The sequence below is a fragment of the Taeniopygia guttata genome, chromosome 10 (assembly GCF_048771995.1).
Source record: "Taeniopygia guttata chromosome 10, bTaeGut7.mat, whole genome shotgun sequence".
In the NCBI taxonomy this organism is placed as follows: Eukaryota; Metazoa; Chordata; class Aves; order Passeriformes; family Estrildidae; genus Taeniopygia; species Taeniopygia guttata.
This window is the reverse complement of record NC_133035.1, coordinates 2,591,004-2,615,734: the sequence shown is the minus strand read 5'-3', so window position 1 is coordinate 2,615,734 and position 24,731 is coordinate 2,591,004. Positions and strand designations below refer to the sequence as shown.

Below are 24,731 nucleotides of genomic sequence, written 5' to 3'. Positions count from 1 at the left end.
GAAGAAAATCAGGATCCCACATCCTGTGATCCCAAAATCCCGTTACACAGGCATCATTCCATCCCTTTTACCTCTTTGAATTCCCAACCCAAATTTTCCAATTTTTTTCCCCAATTTTTCCCAATTCCCAACCATCCGGTGTTCCCAAAACCCACCAGATCCTGTTTGAGGAAATGGGGATTAAAACCCTCCTGGAAATGGGGTGAAAATAGGGAATTGTCATTTAGTCCTAAAGAAAATCGGGATCCCCACGCCATGATCCCGAAATCCCGGTACCCAGGCAGGCGAAGGCCGCCTGGAAGCTGGAGAAGGCCATCCAGCAGACCAGGGATTCCCGGGAAGGCCGCAGGATGTGGGCCTTGGAGAAGACATCCAGCACGGCGCCCTGGTAGAGCGCCCGCAGGTTGGACCTGGGTGGGAAAACAAAAAATGTCCCGGATTGATCCCGGCCCGGAATGGGGGTGGGGACATCGGGAATGGGGACAGGGACACTGGGAATAGGGTTGGGGACACCGGGAATGGGGGCGGGGACACTGGGAATGGGGACGGGAACACTGGGAATAGGGTTGGGGACACTGGGAATGGGGGTGGGGACATTGGGAATGGGGGTGGGGTCATCAGGAATGGTGGCGGGAATGTTGGGAATGGCGACAGGGACACAGGGAATGGGGACGGGGACACTGGGAATAGGGTTGGGGACACCAGGAATGGGGGCGGGGACATTGGGAATGGGGATGGGGACATCGGGAATGGTGGCGGGAATGTTGGGAATGGCGACAGGGACATCGGGAATGGGGGTGGGGACACCGGGAATGGGGGCGGGGACATCGGGAATGGGGGCGGGGACACTGGGAATAGGGTTGGGGACACCGGGAATGGGGGCGGGGACATTGGGAATGGGGATGGGGTCATCAGGAATGGGGGCGGGGACGTCGGGAATGGGGATGGGGACACTGGGAATAGGGTTGGGGACACCGGGAATGGGGGCGGGGACATTGGGAATGGGGATGGGGACATTGGGAATGGGGATGGGAACATTGGGAATGGGGACAGGGACATTGGGAATGGGGACAGGGACACTGGGAATAGGGTTGGGGACACCAGGAATGGGGGCGGGGGCATTGGGAATAGGGATGGGGACATTGGGAATGGGGATGGGGACATTGGGAATGGGGATGGGGACACTGGGAATAGGGTTGGGGACACCGGGAATGGGGGCGGGGACATCGGGAATGGTGGCAGGAATGTTGGGAATGGCAGCAGGGACACAGGGAATGGGGGCGGGGACACTGGGAATGGGGACGGGGACACTGGGAATGGGGGTGGGGTCATCAGGAATGGGGGCGGGGACATTGGGAATGGGGACGGGGACATTGGGAATGGGAATGAGGATATCGGGAATGGAAATGTAGATATCGGGAATGGGACATCAGGAATGGGGATGGGAACATTGGGAATGGGGCTGGGGACATTGGGAATAGGGACAGGAATATCGGGAATGGGCTATTGGGAATGGGGATGGGGATATCGGGAATAGGAACATCGGGAATGGGGATGGGAACACTGGGAATGTGGTGGGGACATTGGGAATGGGAACATTGGAAATGGGGAATGGGAATATTGGGAATGGGGCTGGGGACGTCAGCAATGGGGCTGGGAATGTTGGGAATGGGGATGGGGATGGGGACTCTGGGAATGGGGCCAGGGATATTGGGAATGGGGATATTGGGAATGGGAACATTGGGAATGGGGATGGGGATATCAGGAATGGGGCTGGGAACATTGGGAATGGGGCCAGGACATTGGGAATGGGGATGGAAACATGGGGAATAGGAACATCAGGAATGGGGATGGGAACACCAGGAATGCGCTGGGGACATTGGGAATGGGAACACTGGGAATGGGAATGGGAATATTTGGAATGGGACTGCGGACATCGGGGATGGGTCTGGGAATATCAGGAATGGGGATGGGGACATCGGGAATTGGAATGGAAATATTGGGGATGAAGCCAAGAACATTGGGAATGGGGATGGGAGCACCAGGAATGGGGCTGGGAACATTGGGAATGGGGCCGGGACATTGGGAATGGTAACATCAGGAATGGGGATGGGGACATTGGAATGGGGGTGGAGGTATCAGGAATGGGACTGGGGATATTGGGAATGGGGATATTGGGAATGGGAACATTGGGAATGGGAATGGGAACATTGGGAATGCGGCCAGGGACATTGGGAATGGGAACATCAGGAATGGGGATGGGGACATTGGAATGGGGATGGGGGTATCAGGAATGGGACTGGGGATATTGGGAATGGGGATATTGGGAATGGGAACATTGGGAATGGGGATGGGAACATTGGGAATGCGGCCAGGGACATTGGGAATGGGAATTTTGGGAATGAGACTGGGGACACTGGGAATGGGGCTGGGGATATTGGGAATGGGACTGGGGATATTGGGAATGGGAATTTTGGGAATGAGACTGGGGACACTGGGAATGGGGCTGGGGATATTGGGAATGGGAACATCGGAATGGGGCCAGGGATATTTGGAATGGGAATATTGGGAATGGGAACATTGGGAATGGGGATATCAGGAATGGGGCTGGGAACATTGGGAATGAGGCCAGGGACATTGGGAACGGGGCCATCGGGAATGGGAATATTGGGAATGGGGCTGGGGACATCAGGGATGAGGATGGGAACATTGGGAATGGGGCTGGGGATATTGGGAATGGGAACATTGGAATGGGGCCAGGGATATTTGGAATGGGAATATTGGGAATGGGAACATTGGGAATGGGGATATCAGGAATGGGGCTGGGGATATTGGGAATGGGGACATTGGGAATGGGGATATCAGGAATGGGGCTGGGGATATCGGGAATGGGGACATTGGGAATGAGGCTGGGGACAATGGGAATGGGGCTGGGGATATCGGGAATGGGGACACTGGGAATGGGAATCTCGGGACTGGGAATGCCCCACCTGTGCATGGCCAGGCTCCGGAGCAGCATGGCGCAGGTCAGCAGGCAGCACAGTGCCAGGGAAAAAATGTAGCACACTGTGGAAAACCGGGAAAAAATTCTTGGATTTTGGGTCGGGAATAACACCGGGAGCGGGGTTTTGCTGGGAATTGCACCTCGGGGATGAGGGATTTGCACCGTGCCTCAGTTTCCCTCCTTGTGTCGCTCCCTCTTTCAGCTCCCAAGGAGGGGATGGATGGGACACAGGGAGGGAAAAGGGGAAGGGAAATCCGGGGAAATCCCTGGAATCAGCTGGGATGGGGGTCTTAGGAAAGGGGATCTGTGGGAAAGAGGGGGGAGGGAGAAATGGGATAAGAGAGTTTTGGGATCCCAAGGAAGGGAGGGGCATCCCTGCTCTTCCTTTATCCCTGGAATTCCCAGATCCCTGGAATTCCCAGATCCCTGAAATTCCCTTATCCCTGCTATTCCTTTATCCCTGAAATTCTCTCATCCCTGAAATTCCCTGATCCTTGCTATCCCTTCATGCCTATTCCCTCATCCCTGGAATTCCCTCACCCTTGCTATTCCCTGATCCCTGCTATTCCCTCATCCCTGAAATACCCTCATCCCTGAAATTCCCTCATCCCTGGAATTCCCTGATCCCTGAAATTCCCTGATGCCTGAAATTCCCTCATCCCTGAAATTCCCTGATCCCTAAAATTCCCTGATCCCTGGAATTCCCTGATCCCTGCTATTCCCTCATCCCTGAAATTCCCTGATCCCTGAAATTCCCTCATCCCTGGAATTCCCTGATCCCTGAAATTCCCTGATCCCTGCTATTCCCTGATCCCTGAAATTCCCTGATCCCTGCTATTCCCTGATCCCTGAAATTCCCTCATCCCTGGAATTCCCTCATCCCTAAAATTCTCTGTTCCCTGCTATTCCCTCATCCCTGCTATTCCCTGATCCCTGAAATTCCCTGATCCCTAAAATTCCCTGATCCCTGCTATTCCCTCATCCCTGAAATTCCCTCATCCCTGAAATTCCCTGATCCCTAAAATTCCCTGATGCCTAAAATTCCCTGATCCCTGCTTTTCCCTCATCCCTGGAATTCCCTGATCCCTGAAATTCCCTCATCCCTGAAATTCCCTCATCCCTGAAATTCCCTGATCCCTAAAATTCCCTGATCCCTGCTATTCCTTCTTCCCTGCTCTTCCCTTCTCTTCCCTCATCCCCCCATCCAAGGATTTCCACTCTCCAGGGATCTGGGCCCATCTGTTCGCTTCCAGCACATTTCCAGCATTTCCAAGCCTGCAGCATCTGCCAGCTCTTCCCTCCGGCTCTTCCCTGCGGCTCTTCCCAACGGCTTTTCCCGGAGTCTCTTCCCGCCTTGGCACGCGCCAGCCTGGCACAGCTCCATCCCTGCCAGCTGCTCCCGAAATCCCTCTGGAACCTGCCCAATCCCATCCTCCCCCAATCCCTCTGGATTCTTCCCAATCCCAACCTCCAGGCAAGGAATCCTTACAAAATTCCCACTGGAATCTGCCCCATCCCATCCTCCCGAAATTCCCACTGGAATCTGCCCCATTCCATCGTCTGGACCACGAATCTTCTGGAAATGCCCCTGGAATCCTCCCAGTCCCATTCTCCCGGTGAGGAATCCTCCCAAAATCCTTCTGGATTCTGGCCCATCCCATCCTCCGGGTGAGGAAATCTCCCAAAATCCCCCTGGAATCCAGCCCGTGGAATCTGCCCCATCCCATCCTCCAAGTAGGGAATGTTCTGGAAATCCTTCTGGAATCCTCCCAGTCCCCTTCTCCAGGTGAGGAATCCTCCCAAAATCCCCCTGGAATCCACCCCATGGAATCCACTCCATCCCATCCTCCCAAAATCCTCCTGGAATCCACCCCATGGAATCTGCCCCATTCCGTCCTTTGGAAACCCCCCTGGAATTGGCCCCATCCCGTCCTCTGGGCCAGGAATCCTCTGGAAATGCCCCTGGAATCCTCCCAGTCCTGTTTTCCAGGTGAGGAATCTTCCCAAAATCTCCTTGGAATCCACCCCATGGAATCTGCCCCATCCCATCCTCCTGAAATCCCAATGGATTCCATAGGGTGGTGCTATGGAATCTGCCCCATCCCTTTCTCCAGGTGGGGAATCTTCGGGAAAGCCCTCTGGAATCTGCCCCATTTCATTCTCCAGCTGAGGAATCGTCCCAAAACCCCCTGGAATTTACCCCATGGAATCTCCCCCATCTCATCCTCCCCAGATCCCTCTGGAACCCACTCCATCCCATCCTCTGGAAACGCCCCTGGAATCTTCCCAATCCCATCCTCCAGGTGGGGAATCTTCCGGAAATCCCACTGGAGTCTGCCCTGTCCCATCCTCCAGTGAGGAATCATCCAGAAATCCCTCTGGAATCCCTGCCCATCACTCCCAAAATCCCTCTGGAATCTTCCAGATCCAAACCCCCCCGGCCAGGAATCTTCCTGAAATCCCTCTGGAATCTGCCCCATCCCATCCTCCCAAAATCCCCCTGAAATCCACCCTATGAAATCTGCCCCATCCCATCCTCCCTAAATCTCCCTGGAATCCTTCCAGTCCCATCCTCCAGGTGGGGAATCTTTTGGAAATTCCTCTGGATTCCTCCCAGTCCCATTCTTGAGGTGAGGAACCCTCCGAAAATCCCCCTGGAATCCACCCTATGGAATCCTCCCAGTCCCATCCTCCAGGTGGAGAATCTTCTGGAAATCCCTCTGGAATCCCCCCAGTCCCATTCTCCAGGTGAGGAATCCTCCACAATCCCTCTGGATTCTGTCCCATCCCATCCTTCCCCTGGAATCCACCCTATGGAATCTTCCCCATCCCCTTCTCCAGGTGGGGAATCTTCTCTGGAATCCGCCCCATCCCATTCTCCTGAAATCCCCCTGGAATCCACCCCATGGAACCCACTCCATCCTGTTCTCCAGAAATCCCTCCAGAATCCTCCCAATCCCATCCTCTAGGTGGAGAATCTTCTAGAAATCCCTCTGGAATTCCCCCAGTCCCATTCTCCAGGCGAGGAATCCTCCCAAAATCCCCTTGGAATCTGCCCCATCCCATCCTCCCCAAAGCCTTCTGGAATCTGCTAAATCCCATCCTCTGGACCAGGAATCCTCTGGAAACTCCCCTGGAATCCTCCCAGTCCCATTCTCCATGTGAGGAATTCTCCCAAAATCCCTCTGGATTCTGTCCCATCCCATCCTTCCCCTGGAATCCACCCTATGGAATCTTCCCCATCCCATTTTCCAGGTGGGGAATCTTCTTTGGAATCTGCCCCATCCTGTTCTCCAGAAATCCCTCCAAAATCCTCCCAGTCCCATCCTCCAGGTGGGGAATCTTCTGGAAATCACTCTGGTATCCTCCCAGTCCCATTCTCCAGGTGAGGAATCCTCCCAAAATCCCCCGGAATCTGCCCCATCCCATCCTCCCCAAATCCCTCTGGAATGTGCCAAATCCCATCCTCTGGACCAGGAATCCTCTGGAAATTCCCCTGGAATCCTCCCAGTCCCATTCTCCTGGTGAGGAATTCTCCCAAAATCCCTCTAGAATCTGCCCCATCCCATCCTTCCCCTGGAATCCACCCTATGGAATCTTCCCCATCCCATTCTCCAGGTGGGGAATCTTCTTTGGAATCTGCCCCATCCCATTCTCCTGAAATCCCTCCAGAATCCTCCCAATCCCATCCTCCAGGTGGAGAATCTTCTGGAAATCGCTCTGGTATCCTCCCAGTCCCATTCTCCAGGCGAGGAATCCTCCCAAAATCCCTCTGGATTCTGTCCCATCCCATCCTTCCCCTGGAATCCACCCTATGGAATCTTCCCCATCCCATTCTCCAGGTGAGGAATCCTCCACAATCCCTCTAGATTCTTTCCCATCCCATCCTCCCCAAATCCCGCTGGAACCCACCCCATGGAACCCACCCCGAATCCCGGGACGATCCCGGCGGATCCTCTCGGGACGCACCTTCCAGGGCCCAGAGGAAGTGGCGGGCGGTGCGCAGCTCCTGCTCCAGGTGCCCGGGCCCGGCCGTGCCCTGCGAGGGCACCAGCCCCAGCTGCACCAGCAGCACCACCACGTCCGCGCTCATCCCCGCCCGCACGATCCGCAGCGCCGGCACCACGGCCACCAGCAGCAGCAGGGCCACCTGCGGGCACGGAATCCCCCGGGATCTCGGGATTCATGGCTCGGATCCCGTGGGATTGAAGGTTGCGATCCCGTGGGATTTACAGCTCAAATCCCCCGGGATTTCGGGGTTTATGGCTTGGATCCCGTGGGATTGAAGGTTCTGATCCCATGGGATTTACAGCTCAAATCCTGTGGGATTTTGGGATTTATGCCTCAGATCCCATTGGATTTAAGGTTCTGATCCCACAGGATTTCGGGGTTTATGGCTCAGATCCCATTGGATTTAAGGTTCTGATCCCGTGGGATTTACAGCTCAAATACCACGGGATTTTGGGATTGAAAGCTCTGATCCCCTGGGATTTACAGCTCAAATCCTGTGGGATTGAAGGTTCAAATCCCACGGGATTTTGGGATTTACAGCTCGGATCCTGTGGGATTGAAGGTTCTGATCCCGTGGGGTTTACAGCTCAAATCCCGTGGGATTTCAGGATTTATGGCTCGGATCCCGTGGGATTGAAGGTTCCGATCCCGTGGGATTTACAGCTCAAGTCCCGTGGGATTTTGGGATTTACAGCTCGGATCCTGTGGGATTTAAGGTTCAGATACTGCGGGATTTCGGGATTTATGGCTCAGATCCCATTGGATTGAAGGTTCTGATCCTGTGGGATTTACAGCTCAAATCCTGCGGGATTTTGAGATTTATGGCTCAGATCCCATGGGATGTAAGGCTCTGATCCCCTGGGATTTAAGGCTCTGATCCCCTGGGATTTACAGCTCAAATCCTGTGGGATTTACAGCTCAAATCCCATGGGATTTTGGGATTTACAGCTCGGATCCTGTGGGATTTAAGGTTCAGATGCCACAGGATTTTGGGATTTATGGTTCAGATCCTGTGGGATTGAACGTTCCGATCCCGTGGGATTTACAGCTCAAATCCTGTGGTATTTTGGGATTTATGGCTCAGATCCCATGGGATGTAAGGCTCTGATCCCGTGGGATTTAAGGCTCTGATCCCCTGGGATTTACAGCTCAAATCCTGTGGGATTTACAGCTCAAATCCTGCAGGATTTTGGGATTTATGGCTCAGATCCCATTGGATTTAAGGTTCAGATCGCACAGGATTTCGGGATTTATGGCTCAGATCCCATTGGATTTAAGGTTCAGATCGCACAGGATTTCGGGATTTATGGCTCAGATCCCATTGGATTTAAGGTTCTGATCCTGTGGGATTTACAGCTCAAATCCCACGGGATTTTGGGATTTATGGCTCGGATCCCGTGGGATTGAAGGTTCTGATCCCGTGGGATTTACAGCTCAAATCCTGCGGGATTTCAGGATTTGTGGCTCAGATCCCATTGGATTTAAGGTTCAGATCGCACAGGATTTCGGGATTTATGGCTCAGATCCCATTGGATTTAAGGTTCTGATCCTGTGGGATTTACAGCTCAAATCCCTCAGGATTTTGGGATTTACAGCTCGGATCCTGTGGGATTTAAGGTTCAGATCGCACAGGATTTCGGGATTTATGGTTCAGATCCTGTGGGATTGAAGGTTCCGATCCCGTGGGATTTACAGCTCAAATCCTGCGGGATTTTGGGATTTAAGGCTCTGATCCCCTGGGATTTACAGCTCAAATCCTGTGGGATTTACAGCTCAAATCCCACGGGATTTTGGGATTTACAGCTCGGATCCTGTGGGATTTAAGGTTCAGATCCCACAGGATTTCGGGGTTTACGGCTCAGATCCCGTGGGATTGAAGGTTCTGGTCCTGTGGAATTTACAGCTCAAATCCTGTGGGATTTCGGAATTTATGCCTCAGATCCCATTGGATTTAAGGTTCTGATCCCGTGGAATTTACAGCTCAAATCCTGCGGGATTTCGGGATTTATGCCTCAGATCCCATTGGATTTAAGGTTCTGATCCTGTGGGATTTACAGCTCAAATCCTGCAGGATTTTGGGATTTATGCCTCAGATCCCATTGGATTTAAGGTTCTGATCCCACAGGATTTTGGGATTTATAGTTTAGATCCCATTGGATTTAAGGTTCTGATCCCGTGGGATTTACAGCTCAAATCCTGCGGGATTTCGGGGTTTATGGCTCGGATCCCGTGGGATTGAAGGTTCTGATCCCCTGGGATTTACAGCTCAAATCCTGCGGGATTTAGAGCTCAAATCCCGCGGGATTTTGGGATTTACAGCTCGGATCCTGTGGGATTTAAGGTTCAGATCCCACAGGATTTCGGGGTTTATGGCTCAGATCCCTTGGATGTAAGGTTCTGATCCCGTGGGATTTACAGCTCAAATCCTGTGGGATTTTGGGGTTTATGGCTCGGATCCCATTGGATTTAAGGTTCTGATCCCACAGGATTTCGGGATTTATGGCTCGGATCCTGTGGGATTTAAGGTTCTGATCCTGTGGGATTTACAGCTCAAATCCTGCGGGATTTTGGGATTTCTGGCTCAGATCCCATGGGATGCAAAGCTTTGATCCCGTGGGATTTACAGCTCAAATCCTGTGGGATTTTGGGATTTATGGCTCAGATCCCATTGGATTTAAGGTTCTGATCCTGTGGGATTTTGGGGTTTATGGCTCGGATCCCATGGGATTGAAGGTTCCGATCCCGTGGGATTTACAGCTCAAATCCTGCAGGATTTTGGGGTTTATGCCTCAGATCCCATTGGATTTAAGGTTCTGATCCCGTGGAATTTACAGCTCAAATCCTGCGGGATTTTGGGATTTATGGCTCAGATCCCATGGGATGCAAAGCTTTGATCCGGTGGGATTTACAGCTCAAGCCCTGCGGGATTTTGGGATTTCTGGCTCAGATCCCATTGGATTTAAGGTTCTGATCCTGTGGGATTTACAGCTCAAATCCTGCGGGATTTCGGGATTTATGGCTCAGATCCCATTGGATTTAAGGTTCTGATCCTGTGGGATTTACAGCTCAAATCCTGCAGGATTTTGGGATTTATGGCTCAGATCCCATTGGATTTAAGGTTCTGATCCCGTGGGATTTACAGCTCAAATCCTGCAGGATTTTGGGATTTATGGCTCAGATCCCATGGGATGTAAGGCTCTGATCCCGTGGGATTTAAGGCTCTGATCCCCTGGGATTTACAGGTCAAATCCTGTGGGATTTACAGCTCAAATCCCGAGGGATTTTGGGATTTACAGCTCGGATCCTGTGGGATTTAAGGTTCAAATCCCACAGGATTTTGGGATTTATGGTTCAGATCCCACAGGATTTAAGGCTCGGATTCCATGGGATTTAAGGTTCTGATCTCATGGGATTTCTGGGTCAGATCCCACGGGATTTAAGGCTAGATCCCCCGGGAATTTGGGATTTATGGTTCAGATCCCATGGGATTTAAAGCTCAAATCCCATGGGATTTTGGGATTCATGGTTCAGATCCCACAGGATTTCAGGATTTACTGCTCAGATCCCATAGGATTTAAAGCTCGGATCCTGCAGGATTTTGGGATTTACGGTTGAGGTCCCATGGGATTTTGGGATTTATGGCTCAGATCCTGTGGGATTTAAGGTTCTGATCCCGTGGCAATTAAAGATCAAATCCCATGGGATTTTATGATTTACAGCTCAAATCCTGTGGGATTTAAGGATCAGATCCCACAGGATTTTGGGATTTATGACTTGGATCTCGTGGGATTTAGAGCTCAAATCCCACGAGATTTTAGGATTCACAGCTCAGACCTCATGGGATTTACAGCTTGGACCCCACAGGATTTACGGCACAGATCCTGGAGGATTTTGGGATGTACGGCTCAGATCCCACAGTATTTTGGGATGTACGGCTCAGATCCCACAGGATTTTGGGATTTACAGCACGGATCCCTCAGGATTTAGGGATTTATGGCACGGATCCCGCAAGATTTACAGCTCAGATTCTGCAGAATTTAGGGATTTGTGGCTCAGATCCCATGGGATGTCAGGATTTATGGGAGCATGGAATTCCATCTGGAATTTTAACGCCATTCCCAGGTGACCCCCAGGATCCTCTGGGAATGTCACCTGGTAGACGGCGACGACGGCCACGGTGACGGACACCACCAGCTTCAGCGGGATCCGGAATCCTGGAGGGAAAATCGGGAATTTGGGATGGTGGAGCAGGATCAGGGTGTACCCAGCAAAGGGAACACCCTTTGGAATGGGATTTCCACAAGGAATTTCTGCCGGGATGGCGAGTCGGGAATGGATGGATGGCTCCATCCTGCTTTTCCATGGAAACTCAGGATTTTCCCTGCCCCCTTCATGGATGGGAACGGCTCCACATTCCCGGGATTTCACCTCCTCAGTGCAGGGTAATTCCCTTCTCCAGCCCCCGGGTGCTCCCGTCCTTCCCTGGCCGAGATTTCCCAGGAAAACCATGGCTGGCCAAAACTCCCTGGAATTGTCCCAGGATCCCTTTTCCATGGATTTATGGTGCCTCCATCGGGATCCCATCATTCCCAGAATCTCTTTTCAATGGATTTGTGGGGCCTCCATGGGGTTCCCATCATTCCCAGAACCCCTTTTCCATGGATTTAGGGGCTCCCATGGGTTTCCCATAATTCCGTGTATTTGTGGGGTCTCCATGGGGTTTCCCATCACTCTCATCACTCTCAGAACTCCTTTTCCATGGATTTGTGGGGCCTCCATGGGGTTCCCATCACTCCCATCATTCCCAGAACCCTTTTCCATGGAATTAAGGGGTCTCCATGGGGTTCCCATCATTCCCAGAATCTCTTTTTAATGGATTTATGGGGCTCCCATGGGTTTCCCACGATTCCATGGATTTGTGGGGTCTCCAATGGGTTTCCCATAATTCCATGGATTTGTGGGGTCTCCATGGGGTTTCCCATCACTCTCATCACTCCCAGAAGTCCTTTTCCATGGATTTATGGGGTCTCCATGGGGTTCCCATCACTCTCATCACTTCCAGGACTCCTTTTCCATGGATTTGTGGGGTCTCCATGGGGTTCCCATCATTCCCAGAACCCTTTTCCATGGATTTGCCCCAAGCTCGGCTGGATTTGGGCTCCAAGCCCGGCCAGGTAGGACAGGGCTTGGAGACACCCGGGATTTTGGGAATGGCCTGGCTGATCCATAAACCCCAACCCCAACCATTCCCAGATTCCTTGGGATTTTCCGGGTGCGCACCTTCCTCGGGAATGTAGATGTAGGAGCGCAGGTAGGAGCGGATCCGGGAGCTGAGGCTCTCGTCGATCTTGGAGCTGCGGGAGGTGGGAGAGGGTGACATTCCTGACCTTTGGGAATGGCATTTGGCGGGAATGGGATTTTCTGGGAATGGGAATTTCCATCCTTACCTCCCCTTCTGACCCCGTTTGGACAGCAAGGCCTTGAGGTACTTCCTGTAATAGCTTTTCCCGGAAATCTGGGAATAACGGATGGATTTGGGGTGGCAGAGCTGCTCTGGCCACCCCCTCATCCCGAGCGTATCCCGACAGGAATTCCTGAGCCGGCGTACATGTTGGTATGGGAAAATGGGAATAAAGCAGGATTTTGTTCCCAAATGCCTCCAGAATCCCTCGTTCCCGCCTGAGGGGTCACCTCAGGCCTTTCCCGCTTTTCCGTCCTCTCTTCCCAACAAAGCCCTGAGGGATTATCCGGGAAAACGAGGAGAGCCCGGAGCCGGCCTGAATGGAGCCATTGATGCCGGGAGCCCCTTGTGGAAGGGATTTATCCCAAAGGAATTTCCTGACCCTGCTGCCGGTCTGGGACAGACACGGAGAAACCACAGCGGCTGGGCTGGGAGGGGAACGTGTGGAGACACTGATCCCAATCCCAATACTGATCCCGATCCTGATCCCGATCCCAAACCCAATCCCAATCCTGATCCCTACCCCAATCCTGATCCCAAACCAAATCCCAGCATAGCATGGGAGAACCCCAGCAGCAGGGGTGGGAGAGGAACGTGTGGAAATCCTGATCTCAATCCCAATCCCGATCCTGATGCCAATCCCAATCCCAAACCTAATCCCAGCACAGCAACGGAGAACCCCCAGCGGCAGGAATGGAAGGGGAACATGTGGAGGTCCCGATCCCAATTCCGATCCCAATCCTGATCCCGATCCTGATGCTGATCCCAATTCTGATCCCGATCCTGATCCTGATCCTGATCCTGATCCCGACCCTGATCCCAAACCCAACCCCGATCCTGATCCTGATCCTGATCCCGACCCTGATCCTGATCCCAATCCCAATCCTGATGAGGAATTCCCGTTTCTGTACCAGCGGCTCAGGGCTGTCCCTGCTGTGGAGGCTGCGCAGGAGCTGTGCCGGGTACCAATCCGATCCCAATCCCGATCCCAATCCCAATCCCGATCCCGATCCCGATCCCGATCCCAATCCCGATCCCGATCCCTCTCCCAAATTCCCGTGTCGGTACCGGCGTTTCGGGGCCGTCCCCGTTGCGGAGGCTGCGCAGGAGCTGTGCCGGGTACCAGAGGCTGAGCAGGGCCAGGGACAGCAGCACGGGGACGTGGGACAGCAGCGAGTACAGCCGGTGGATCTGCGGGGACAGCGCTGTCACCGCCACCGCCCGGGACAGTGACACTGCTCTGGGGACACGGGGACAGTGACATTGCCTGGGGACACTGACACCATCCAGGGACAGTGACACTGCTCCCGGGGACACTGACACTGCCCGGGACAGTGACACTGCTCACGGGGACACGGGGACACTGACACCACCCAGGGACACGGGGACAGTGACACCACACGGGGACACTGACACCGCCCAGGGACACGGGGACAGTGACACCACACGGGGACACTGACACCGCCCAGGGACACGGGGACAGTGACACCACACGGGGACACTGACACCGCCCAGGGACACGGGGACAGTGACACCACACGGGGACACTGACACCGCCCAGGGACGATGACACTGCTCACGGGGACACGGGGACACTGACACCGCCCAGGGACGATGACACTGCTCACGGGGACACGGGGACACTGACACCACCAGGGACAGTGACACTGCTCCTGGGGACACGGGGACACTGACACCACACGGGGACATGGGGACAGTGACACCACATGGGGACACGGGGACAGTGACACCACACAGGGACACAGACACCACCAGGGACAGTGACACTGCCCGGGGACACTGACATTGCCCAGGACACAGTGACACTGACACCACACGGGGACAGTGACACCGCCCGGGTCACGGCGACACTGACACCACCAGGGACAGTGACACCACTGGGGACACAGGGAGAGTGACACCACCGGGGACAGACAGTGACACCACACAGGGAGTGACACCACTCAGGGACACTGAAACCACCCTGGGGACACTGGCACCACTCTGAGGACACCACCACCACCACCCTGGAGACACCACCACCACCACCCTGGGGACACCATCACCACCCTGGGGTCACTGCCACCACCCAGGGACACTGCCACCACCCAGGGGACATCACCACCACCCAGAGACACTGCCACTACCCCCAGGGACACCATGTCACCGCCACCACCATGGGGACACCATGTCACTGCCAACACCCCAGGGGCACACAGTAGTGACCACCACCCCAGGGACACCAGGTCACTGCCACCACCCTGGGGTCACGATGCCCAACCCCTCAGGGCCACCCCAGGAGGTGACAAGGGAGCCACAAACCCCAGGGACACCTCAGGAGGTGACAAGGGACCTATGACACCTCAGGGCCACCTCAGAAAGTGACAAGGGTGCCAAGACCCCTCAGGGCCACTCAGGAAGGTGACAAGGGAGCCACAGCACCCCAGGGCCACCCCAGGAGGTGACAAGGGAGCCACAGCACCCCAGGGCCACCCCAGGAGGTGACAAGGGAGCCACAGCACCCCAGGGCCACCCCAGGAGGTGACAATGGAACCATGACACCTCAGGACCACCCCAGGAGGTGACAAGGGAGCCACAACCCATCAGAGCCACCCCAGGAGGTGACAAGGGAGCCACAACCCATCCGGGACACCCCAGCAAGTGACAAAGAAGCCACAAACCCTCAGGGCCACTCGGGAAGGTGACAAGGGACCCATGACAGCTCAGGGCCACCCCAGAAAGTGACAAGGGTGCCAAGACCCCTCAGGGCCACTCAGGAAGGTGACATGGGAGCCACAACACATGAGGGCCACCCCAGGAGGTGACAAGGGACCCATGACACCTCAGGGCCACCCCAGAAGGTGACAAGGGAACCATGACACCTCAGGGCCACCCCAGGAGGTGACAAGGGAACCATGACACCTCAGGACCACTCAGGAAGGTGACAAGGGAGCCACATCTCCTCAGCGCCACCCCAACCGGCCATGCCACCACAGTGCCACCCACCTGGGGCGCCAGGGGACACTGTGCGCGCTGCCAGGCGTGCGCCCCGCAGTGTCCCCAGGCCAGCAGGGTCCCCGCGGCGTAGCCCAGGCGGTGCCGGGGGCCGGCACAGGCCAGCAGGGGCGAGTAGAGCGCCGGCACGTAGAGCAGGGCCAGAACCTTCCAGAACTCTGCCACGGCCAGCCCGGTCAGCGCGGGGACACGGGGACACCGTCACCACCACGGGGACACGGGGACACGGGGACACCGGGACACCGCCACCGCCATGGGGACATGGAGACACTGCCACTGCCCTGGGGACATGGGGACACTGCCCTGGGGACAGGGGGACACCTCCCTAGGGACACTGCCACAGCCTGGGGGACACGGGACACCGCCACTGCCCGGAGACATGGGGACATGGCCACCATCCTGGGGACATGGGGACACCACCAGGGGACATGGGGACACCGCCACTGCCCTGGGGACAAGGGGACATGGCCACCATCCTGGGAACATGGGGACACCGCCCTGGGGACACCACCACCATCCCAGAGACACCACCACAGCCCTGAGGACATGGGGACACCACCCAAGGGACATGGGGACACCATCACCACCCTGGGATATGGGGACACCACCCTGGGGACACCACCCTGGGGACACTGCCACTGCCTGGGGACATGGGGACACTGCCCTGGGAACAGGGGGACATGGCCACCGCCCTGGGGATATGGGGACACCGCCCTGGGGACACTGCCACCACCTGGGGGACACAGGGACAATGTCACCACCCTGGGACATAGGGACACCGCCCGAGGGACACGGGGACACCACCACCGCTCTGGGAACATGGGGACACCACCCAAGGGACATGGGGACATTGCCACCACCCCAGGGACACGGGGACATCGCCCTGGGGACACTGCCACCACCTGGGGGACACAGGGACAATGTCACCACCCTGGGACATGGGGACACCGCCCGAGGGACACGGGGACACCACCCAAGGAACATGGGGACACCGCCACCACCCTGGGACATGGGGACACCACCCTGGGGACACCACCACCATCACAGAGACACCACCACCGCCCTGAGGACATGGGGACACCACCCAAGGGACATGGGGACACCGCCACCGCCCCAGGGACACCACCACTGGCCCAGGGACACAGGGACACCACCACCACCCTGGGTACACCACCTGGGGACATGGGACTCCGCCCGAGGGACATGGGGACACCACCACCACCCTGGGATATGGGGACACCACCCTGGGGACACTGCCACTGCCCTGGGACATGGGGACACTGCCCTGGGACAGGGGGACACTGTCACCGCCCTAGGGACATGGGGACACCGCCACTGCCCCAGGGACACGGGGTCAGTGCCACCAGCCCAGGCAGCCCTTCCCAGAGTGGGGAGTTGGGGTGTTCCAAGCCCTCCCCAGGATGGGATATGGGAACTGGGATGGGATTTGGGAACGGGGACAGGATTTGGGAACTGGGACGGGATTTGGGAACTGGGATGGGATTTGGGAGCTGGGATGGGATTTGGGAATCCCAAGCCCTTCCCAGGAGGGGATTTTGGGAACTGGGATGGGATTTGGGAGCCAAGATGGAATTTGGGAATCCTGCGCTCTCCCTGAGATTGGATTTTTGGGAACTGGGATGGGATTTGGGAACTGGGACAGGATTTGGGAGCTGGGATGGAATTTGGGAGCTGGGATGGGATTTGGGAACTGGGATGGAATTTGGGAGCTGGGATGGAATTTGGGAACTGGGATGGGATTTGGGAGCCAAGATGGGATTTGGGAGTCCCAAGCTCTCCCTGAGATTGGATTTTTGGGAGCCGGGATGGGATTTGGGAACTGGGATGGGATTTGGGAACTGGGATGGGATTTGGGAATTCTGAGCCCTCCCCGGAATGGGATTTTGGGAGCCGGGATGGGATTTGGGAACTGGGATGGGATTTGGGAGCTGGGATGGGATTTTGGGAACCGGGATGGGATTTGGGAATTCTGAGCTCTCCCTGAGATGGGATTTTTGGGAGCTGGGATGGGATTTGGGAACTGGGATGGGATTTGGGAGCCGGGATGGGATTTAGGAACTGGGATGGGATTTGGGAATCCTGAGCTCTCCCTGAGATTGGATTTTTGGGAGCCGGGATGGGATTTGGGAGCTGGGATGGGATTTGGGAGCCGGGATGGGATTTAGGAACTGGGATGGGATTTGGGAATTCTGAGCTCTCCCTGAGATGGGATTTTTGAGAACTGGGATGGGATTTGGGAGCTGGGATGGGATTTGGGAATTCTGAGCCCTCCCTGGGATGGGATTTTGGGAACTGGGATGGGATTTGGGAATTGGGATGGGATTTGGGAGCCGGGATGGGATTTGGGAATCCCGAGCTCTCCCTGAGATTGGATTTTTGGGAACTGGGATGGGATTTGGGAGCTGGGATGGGATTTGGGAGCCGGGATGGGATTTGGGAACTGGGATGGGATTTGGGAACCGGGATGGGATTTGGGAATCCTGAGCCCTTCCCATGAGGGTATTTTGGGAACTGGGATGGGATTTTGGGAACTGGGATGGGATTTGGGAGCTGGGATGGGACTTAGTAACTGGGATGGGATTTGGGAGCCAAAATGGGATTTGGGAACCGGGATGGGATTTGGGAATCCCGAGCTCTCCCTGGGATGGGATTTTTGGGAGCTGGGATGGGATTTGGGAGCTGGGATGGGATTTGGGAATTCTGAACCCTCCCCGGGGTGGGATTTGGGAACCGGGATGGGATCTGGGAGCCGGGATGGGATCTGGGAGCCGGGATGGGATTATGTAACCGGGATGGGATTTTGGGAATTGGGACGGGATTTGGGAGCTGGGATGGGATCTGGGAACCAGGATGGGATCAGGGAGCCGGGATGGGATTTGGGAGCCAAGATGGGATTTGGGAGCCGGGATGGGATCTGGGGGGCGGGATGGGATCTGGGAAACAGGATGGGATTATGTAACCGGGATGGGATCTGGGAGCCGGGATGGGATCTCAGAGCCGGGATGGGATCTGGGAGGCGGGATGGGATCTGGGAGCCGGGATGGGATCTGGGAGCCGGGATGGGATTTGGGAGCCGGGATGGGATCTGGGAGCCGGGATGGGATTATGTAACCAGGATGGGATTTGGGAACCAGGATGGGATCCGGGAATGTCTCACCGCGCCGGGCCGGCTCGGTGCCGTCGGAGCGCGGCTGCAGGAGCGGCAGCGGCGCCGGGAGCAGCAGCAGCCGGCACAGCTCCGACAGCAGCAGCGCCAACACCGCCGCAGCCACCGCGCGCTGCCCGTCCCGCTCCAGCGGGTTCCCGGGGCTGCAACGGGAATTCCGGAATGGCCGGGGAGTTCGGGAATGGCCGGGGAGTTTGGGAATGGCCGGGGAGTTCGGGAATGGCCAGGGAGTTTGGGAATGGCCGGGGAGTCTGGGAATGGCCAGGGAGAGTCAGGAATGTTCAGGGAATTGGGGATGTCCACAGAGTTGGGAATCATCAAGAGTTGGGAATGCTCAGGGAGTTTGGGAATGTTCAGGGAGTTTGGGGATGTTCAGGGAACCGGGAATGTTCAGGGAACTGGGAATGTTCAGGGAATCGGGAATGTTCAAGATTGGAAATGTTTAGGAGTTGGGAGTGTTCAGGGAATTGGGAATGTTCAGGGAGCCGGGAATGTCCAGGGAACCAGGGATGTCCATGCAGCCAGGAATGTTCAGGGAGTCTGGGAATGTCCAGGGAGTCAGGAACGTCCAGGAAGTTTGGGAATGTTCAGGGAGTTTGGGAATGTCCAGGAAGTTGGGAATGTCCAGGAAGTTTGGGAATGTCCAGGGAGTTTGGGAATGTCAAGGAAATCAGGAATGTTCAGGGAATTGGAAATATCCAGGGAGTTCAGGAATGTCCACAGAGTCGGGAATGTTCAGGGAGTTTGGGAATGTTCAGGGAGTTTGGGAATGTCCAGGGAACCGGGAACATCCGGGGACTTTGGGAATGTCCAGGAGTCGGGAATGTCCAGGGAGTTTGGGAATGTCCAGGGAGTCGGGAATGTTGAAGAGTTGGGAATATCCAGGATTCGGGAATGTTCAGGGAGTCGGGAATGCCGGGCCTTGCCAGGCACTCGGGAATTTCCACTCCTTGCCAGAGAGTCGGGAATTCCAGGTCCTTCCCAGGGATTTAGGAATTCCCACTCCTTCCCAGGGAATTCCCACTCCTTTCCAGGGATTTTGGGAATTCTGAGTCTTTCCTATGGATTCAGGAATTCCCACTCCTTCCCAGGGAATTCCTGCTCCTTCGCGGGTAGTTTGGGAATTCTGGCTCCTTCCCAGGGAATTCCCACTCCTTCCCAGGGAATTCCCACTCCTTGTCAGGAAATTTGGGAATTCCCACTCATTCCCAGGGAATTCCTGCTCCTTCCCAGGCACTCAGGAATTCTTGCTCCTTCCCAGGGATTTTGGGAATTCTGGGTCCTTCCCAGAGACTTGGAAATTCCCGCTCCTCGCCAGAGATTTCAGGAATTCCTGCTCCTTCCCAGGGAGGAATTTTGGGAATTCCAAGGCTTTTCCATGGATGGATCAGCACGGTTTGGGAATTCTGAGTCCAAGGATGTCCAAGTTTCCAAGGAGGGGTTTTGGGAATTCCGAGCCCTTTCCAGGAATGGGATTTTGGGAATTCCCAGTTCTTTTCATGGCATGGGATCAGTGGGGTTTTGGGAATTCCAAACACTTTCCATGGAGCGGATTTTGGGAATTCCAAGTCATTTCCAGGGAAGGGATTTTGGGAATTCCAAGCTCTTCCCAGGGATGGGATTTGGGAATTCTGAGTCATTTCCAGGGAGGGATTTTGGGAATTCTGAGTCATTTCCCAGGGAGGGATTTTGGGAATTCCAAGCCCTTTGCAGGGATGGGATTTTGGGAATTCTGGGTCCTTTCCAGGGATGGGATTTTGGGAATTCCGAGCCCTTCCCAGGGAGGGATCAGTGGGATTTTGGGAATTCTGTACCTGAGCAATCCCGGGACACCATTCCAGCAGTTCCGGTGGAGCCGGCGGCGCTTGACCAGGAAGGACAAGGCCAGGAGCACGGCCAGCTGGAACGGGATGGAAATCCATGGAAAAGGTGCTGGGAGCGCTGGGAACCCCGTGGAAACCCCATGGAAACCCCAAAAATCCACGGAAAAGGGTTCTGGGAATGATGGGAACCCCACAGAGACCCCATAAATCCATGGAATGATGGGAATGATGGGATCATCACAGAATCCCATAAATCCATGGAAAAGGGTTTTGGGAATGATGGGAATAATGGGAACCCTGCAGAGACCCCATAAATTTATGGAAAAGGGTTCTGGGAATGATGGGAATCCCACAGAGACCCCATAAATCCATGGTAAACAGACATGGGAATGACGGGAATGATGGGGACCCCATGGAAATCCCATAAATCCATGGAAAAGGGTTCTGGGAATGATGGGAGAGGTGGGAACCCCATAAATCCATGGAATGATGGAAACAATGGGATCCTCATGGAAACCCCATTAATCCATGGAAAACGGTTCTGGGAATGATTGGAACCCCATGGAGACCCCATAAATCCATGAAAAAAAGACTTGGGAATGATGGGAATGATGGGGACCCCATGGAAATCCCATAAATTCATGGAATGATGGGAACCCCATGGAAACCCCATAAATCCATGGAAAAGGGTTCTGGGAATGATGGGAATAATGGGAACCCTGCAGAGACCCCATAAATTTATGGAAAAGGGTTCTGGGAATGATGGGGACCCCATGGAGACCCCATAAATCCATGGAATGATGGGAATGATGGGATCATCACAGAATCCCATAAATCCATGGAAAAGGGTTCTGGGAATGATGGGAGAGGTGGGAACCCCATAAATCCATGGAATTATGGAAATGATGGGATCCTCATGGAAACCCCATTAATCCATGGAAAACTGTTCTGGGATTAGTGGGAACCCCATGGAGACCCCATAAATCCATGGAAAACAGACTTGGGAATGATGGGAATGATGGGGACCCCATGGAAATCCCATAAATTCATGGAATGATGGGAACCCCATGGAGACCCCATAAATCCATGGAAAAGGGTTCTGGGAATGATGGGAATAATGGGAACCCTGCAGAGACCCCATAAATTTATGGAAAAGGGTTCTGGGAATGATGGGAACCCCATGGAGACCCCTTAATTCCAAGGAAAACAGACTTGGGAATGATGGGAATGATGGGGACCCCATGGAAATCCCATAAATCCATGGAAAAGGGTTCTGGGAATGATGGGAGTGATGGGAACCCCATAAATCCATGGAATGATGGAAATGATGGGATCCTCATGGAAAGCCCATTAATCCATGGAAAACAGACTTGGGAATGATGGGAATGATGGGGACCCCATGGAAATCCCATAAATCCATGGAATGATGGGAATGATGGGATTCTCATGGAAACCCCATAAATCCATGGAAAACGGTTCTGGGAATGATTGGAACCCCATGGAGACCCCATAAATCCATGGAAAAAAAGCCCTGGGAATGATTTGGGAGGAATTTTGGAGTTCTTGTCTCACAGGGAAGCAAAATCCCAGAAATCCGGGAATTCTGGGATGGTTTAGGTGGGAAAATCCATCCAAGAGGGCGCCGGCAATGAAATCTGTGGATTCCGGGCGGGGAACGGAATGTGGGAAATTTGGGATTGGGGTTTTTTGGGAGGAATTTTGGGGCGGATACTCACGGAAATGGGAGCCATGATAGTGTGGTACAGCCGGGGGGAGATTGTGGGGTGGCATTCCGGGATGGCGTCGGGAAAAAGGCTGGAAAAATGGGAAAAATCCTGGATTTGGGTGGGTTTGACCCTAAAAGGGCTGGGGAAAATGGGAAAAATCCCATTTGGGATTTTTGGGATTTTCCCCCCGTAAAAGGGCCAGGAAAAATGGGGAAAACAATGGGAAAATGGTGAAAAATCTCAGATTTAGGTTTAACCCTAAAAGGGCCCAGAAAATGATGGAAAAACAGGAAAAATCCCAGATTTGGGTGGGTTTGACCCTAAAAGGGCACGGAAAATTATGGAAAAATGGGAAAATATCCCAGATTTTGGTGGGGTTAACCCTAAAAGGGCCCAGAAAATGATGGAAAAATGGGGAAAAATCCCAGATTTGGGTGGGTTTAACCCTAAAAGGACCCAGAAAATGATGGAAAAATGGGGAAAATCCCAGATTTGATGGGTTTAACCCTAAAAGGGCTGGGAAAATGATGGAAAAATGGGAAAAATCCCAGATTTGAGTGGATTTGATCCTAAAGGGATGGGAAAAACAGGAAAAGTCCCAGATTGTGGATTTTTAGGATTTTTTGGGATTTCCCCCCTTAAAAGGGCTGGAAAAATGGGAAAATGGGGAAAAAATCCCATATTTGGGTTTAATCCTAAAAGGGCTGGGGAAATGATGGAAAAATGGGAAAATCCCAGATTTGGGTGGGGTTAACCCTAAAAGGGCTTGGAAAATGATGGAAAAATGGGAAAAATCCCAGATTTGGGTGGATTTGATCCTAAAGGGCTGGGAAAAACAGGAAAAGTCCCAGATTGTGGATTTTTAGGTTTTTTTTTGGGATTTCCCCCCTTAAAAGGGCTGGAAAAATGGGAAAAAAATTTCCATATTTGGGTTTAATCCTAAAAGGGCTGGGAAAAACAGGAAAAATCCCAGATTTGGAATTCTGGGGATTTTCGGGATTTCCCCCCTTAAAAGGGCTGGGGAAAATGGGAATAGCGATGGGAAAATGGGAAAAATCCCATATTTGGGTTTAACCCTAAAAGGGCTGGGAAAATGATGGAAAAACGGGAAAAATCCCAGATTCGAGTTTAACTCTAAAAGGGCTGGGGAAGGCAGGAAAAATCCCAAATTTGGGATTTTTAGGATTTTTGGTATTTTAGGAGCACCTTGAGGACCCTTTGGGTGACATTTTGGGGCCATTTTTGGGGACATTTTGGGGATATTTTGGGGACATTTGGGGGATATTCTGGGAGTATTTTTGGGGACATTTGGGGACATTTTTGGGGCCATTATGGGGCCACCAACGGGGAACTCTTGGGGCCACTTTGAGGACACTTTTGGGGGATATTTTGGGGACATTTTTGTGACTTTGGGGGACATTTTGGGGGATATTTTGGGGACATTTTGAGGGACATTTTGAAGGCATTTTGGGGGCCATTTTGGGGATATTTTGGGGACATTTTTGGAACTTTGGGGGACATTTTGGGGCCACTAATGGGGAACTTTTGGGGCCACTTTGAGGACACTTTTGGGGGATATTTTGGGGACATTTTTGTGACTTTGGGGGACATTTTGGGGCCACTTTTGGGGGCATTTTTGGGGACATTTTGGGGACGTTCTGGGGGATATTTTGGGGGCATTTTGAGGGACATTTCGAAGGTATTTTGGGGGCCATTTTGGGGATATTTTGGGGCCACTTTTGGGGATATTTTGGGGACATTTTTGGAACTTTGGGGGAAATTTTGGGACCACTAATGGGGAATTTTTTGGGCCACTTTGGGAATACTTTTGGGGGATATTTTGGGGACATTTTTGTGACTTTGAGGGACATTTTGGGGCCACTTTTGGGGACATTTTGGTGACATTCTGGGGGATGTTTTGGGGACATTTTTGGAACTTTGGGGGACATTTTGGGGCCACTAATGGGGAACTTTTGGGGCCACTAATGGGGAACATTTGGGGCCACTAATGGGGAATTTTAGGGGCCACTTTGGGAATACTTTTAGGGGATATTTTGGGGACATTTTGGGGCCACTCACTCATCCTGGGCCGTGGACTCGGTGGATTCGTAGATGTACCAGTCGGATCCCAAATCCTCATCCAGGAAAATCCCCGGCTCCAGGGGGGAATCCCGAATTCCCACTGAGCCGTTGGGGGCCATGGCTGCCCCTTCCCCGCCGGGATCCCCGCGGCTGGAAAAGCAGGAAAAATGGGGGAAAAATGGGGAAAAAAACGGGAAAAAGGGGGAAAAACACTGGGAAAAGGGGGGAAAGCACTGGGAAAAACAGGAAAAATGCCGGAAAAGTGGGAAAAACATTGGGAAAGTGGGTAAAACGCCAGGAAAATGGAAAAAACACTGGGAAAGTGGAAAGATAATGGGAAAAGTGGGGGAAAACCACAAGAAAGTGGGAAAAACCCCGGGAAAAGTGGGGGAAAAACCAGGAAAGTGGGAAAAACCCCAGG

The 24,731-nt window shown here is 53.8% G+C and overlaps 1 protein-coding gene across 1 annotated transcript in view; it reads right to left on the bottom strand.

The window, feature by feature from the left end:
• The window catches only part of STRA6 (signaling receptor and transporter of retinol STRA6), a 33,348-nt gene extending 8,885 nt beyond the window's left edge, over window positions 1-24,463 (bottom strand). The window contains exons 1-12 of the mRNA XM_072934029.1: window positions 24,308-24,463; window positions 22,238-22,316; window positions 20,493-20,578; window positions 18,670-18,821; window positions 15,483-15,649; window positions 13,545-13,667; window positions 12,463-12,530; window positions 12,296-12,369; window positions 11,168-11,229; window positions 6,974-7,154; window positions 2,991-3,066; window positions 277-410 (exon numbers count right to left, since the gene is read on the bottom strand). Coding sequence (XP_072790130.1) covers window positions 277-410; window positions 2,991-3,066; window positions 6,974-7,154; window positions 11,168-11,229; window positions 12,296-12,369; window positions 12,463-12,530; window positions 13,545-13,667; window positions 15,483-15,649; window positions 18,670-18,821; window positions 20,493-20,578; window positions 22,238-22,316; window positions 24,308-24,429 — 1,324 coding nt within the window. The 5' untranslated portion in view covers window positions 24,430-24,463. The remainder of the gene's footprint in view (window positions 1-276; window positions 411-2,990; window positions 3,067-6,973; window positions 7,155-11,167; window positions 11,230-12,295; window positions 12,370-12,462; window positions 12,531-13,544; window positions 13,668-15,482; window positions 15,650-18,669; window positions 18,822-20,492; window positions 20,579-22,237; window positions 22,317-24,307) is intronic.
• Window positions 24,464-24,731: the final 268 nt, after the last annotated feature.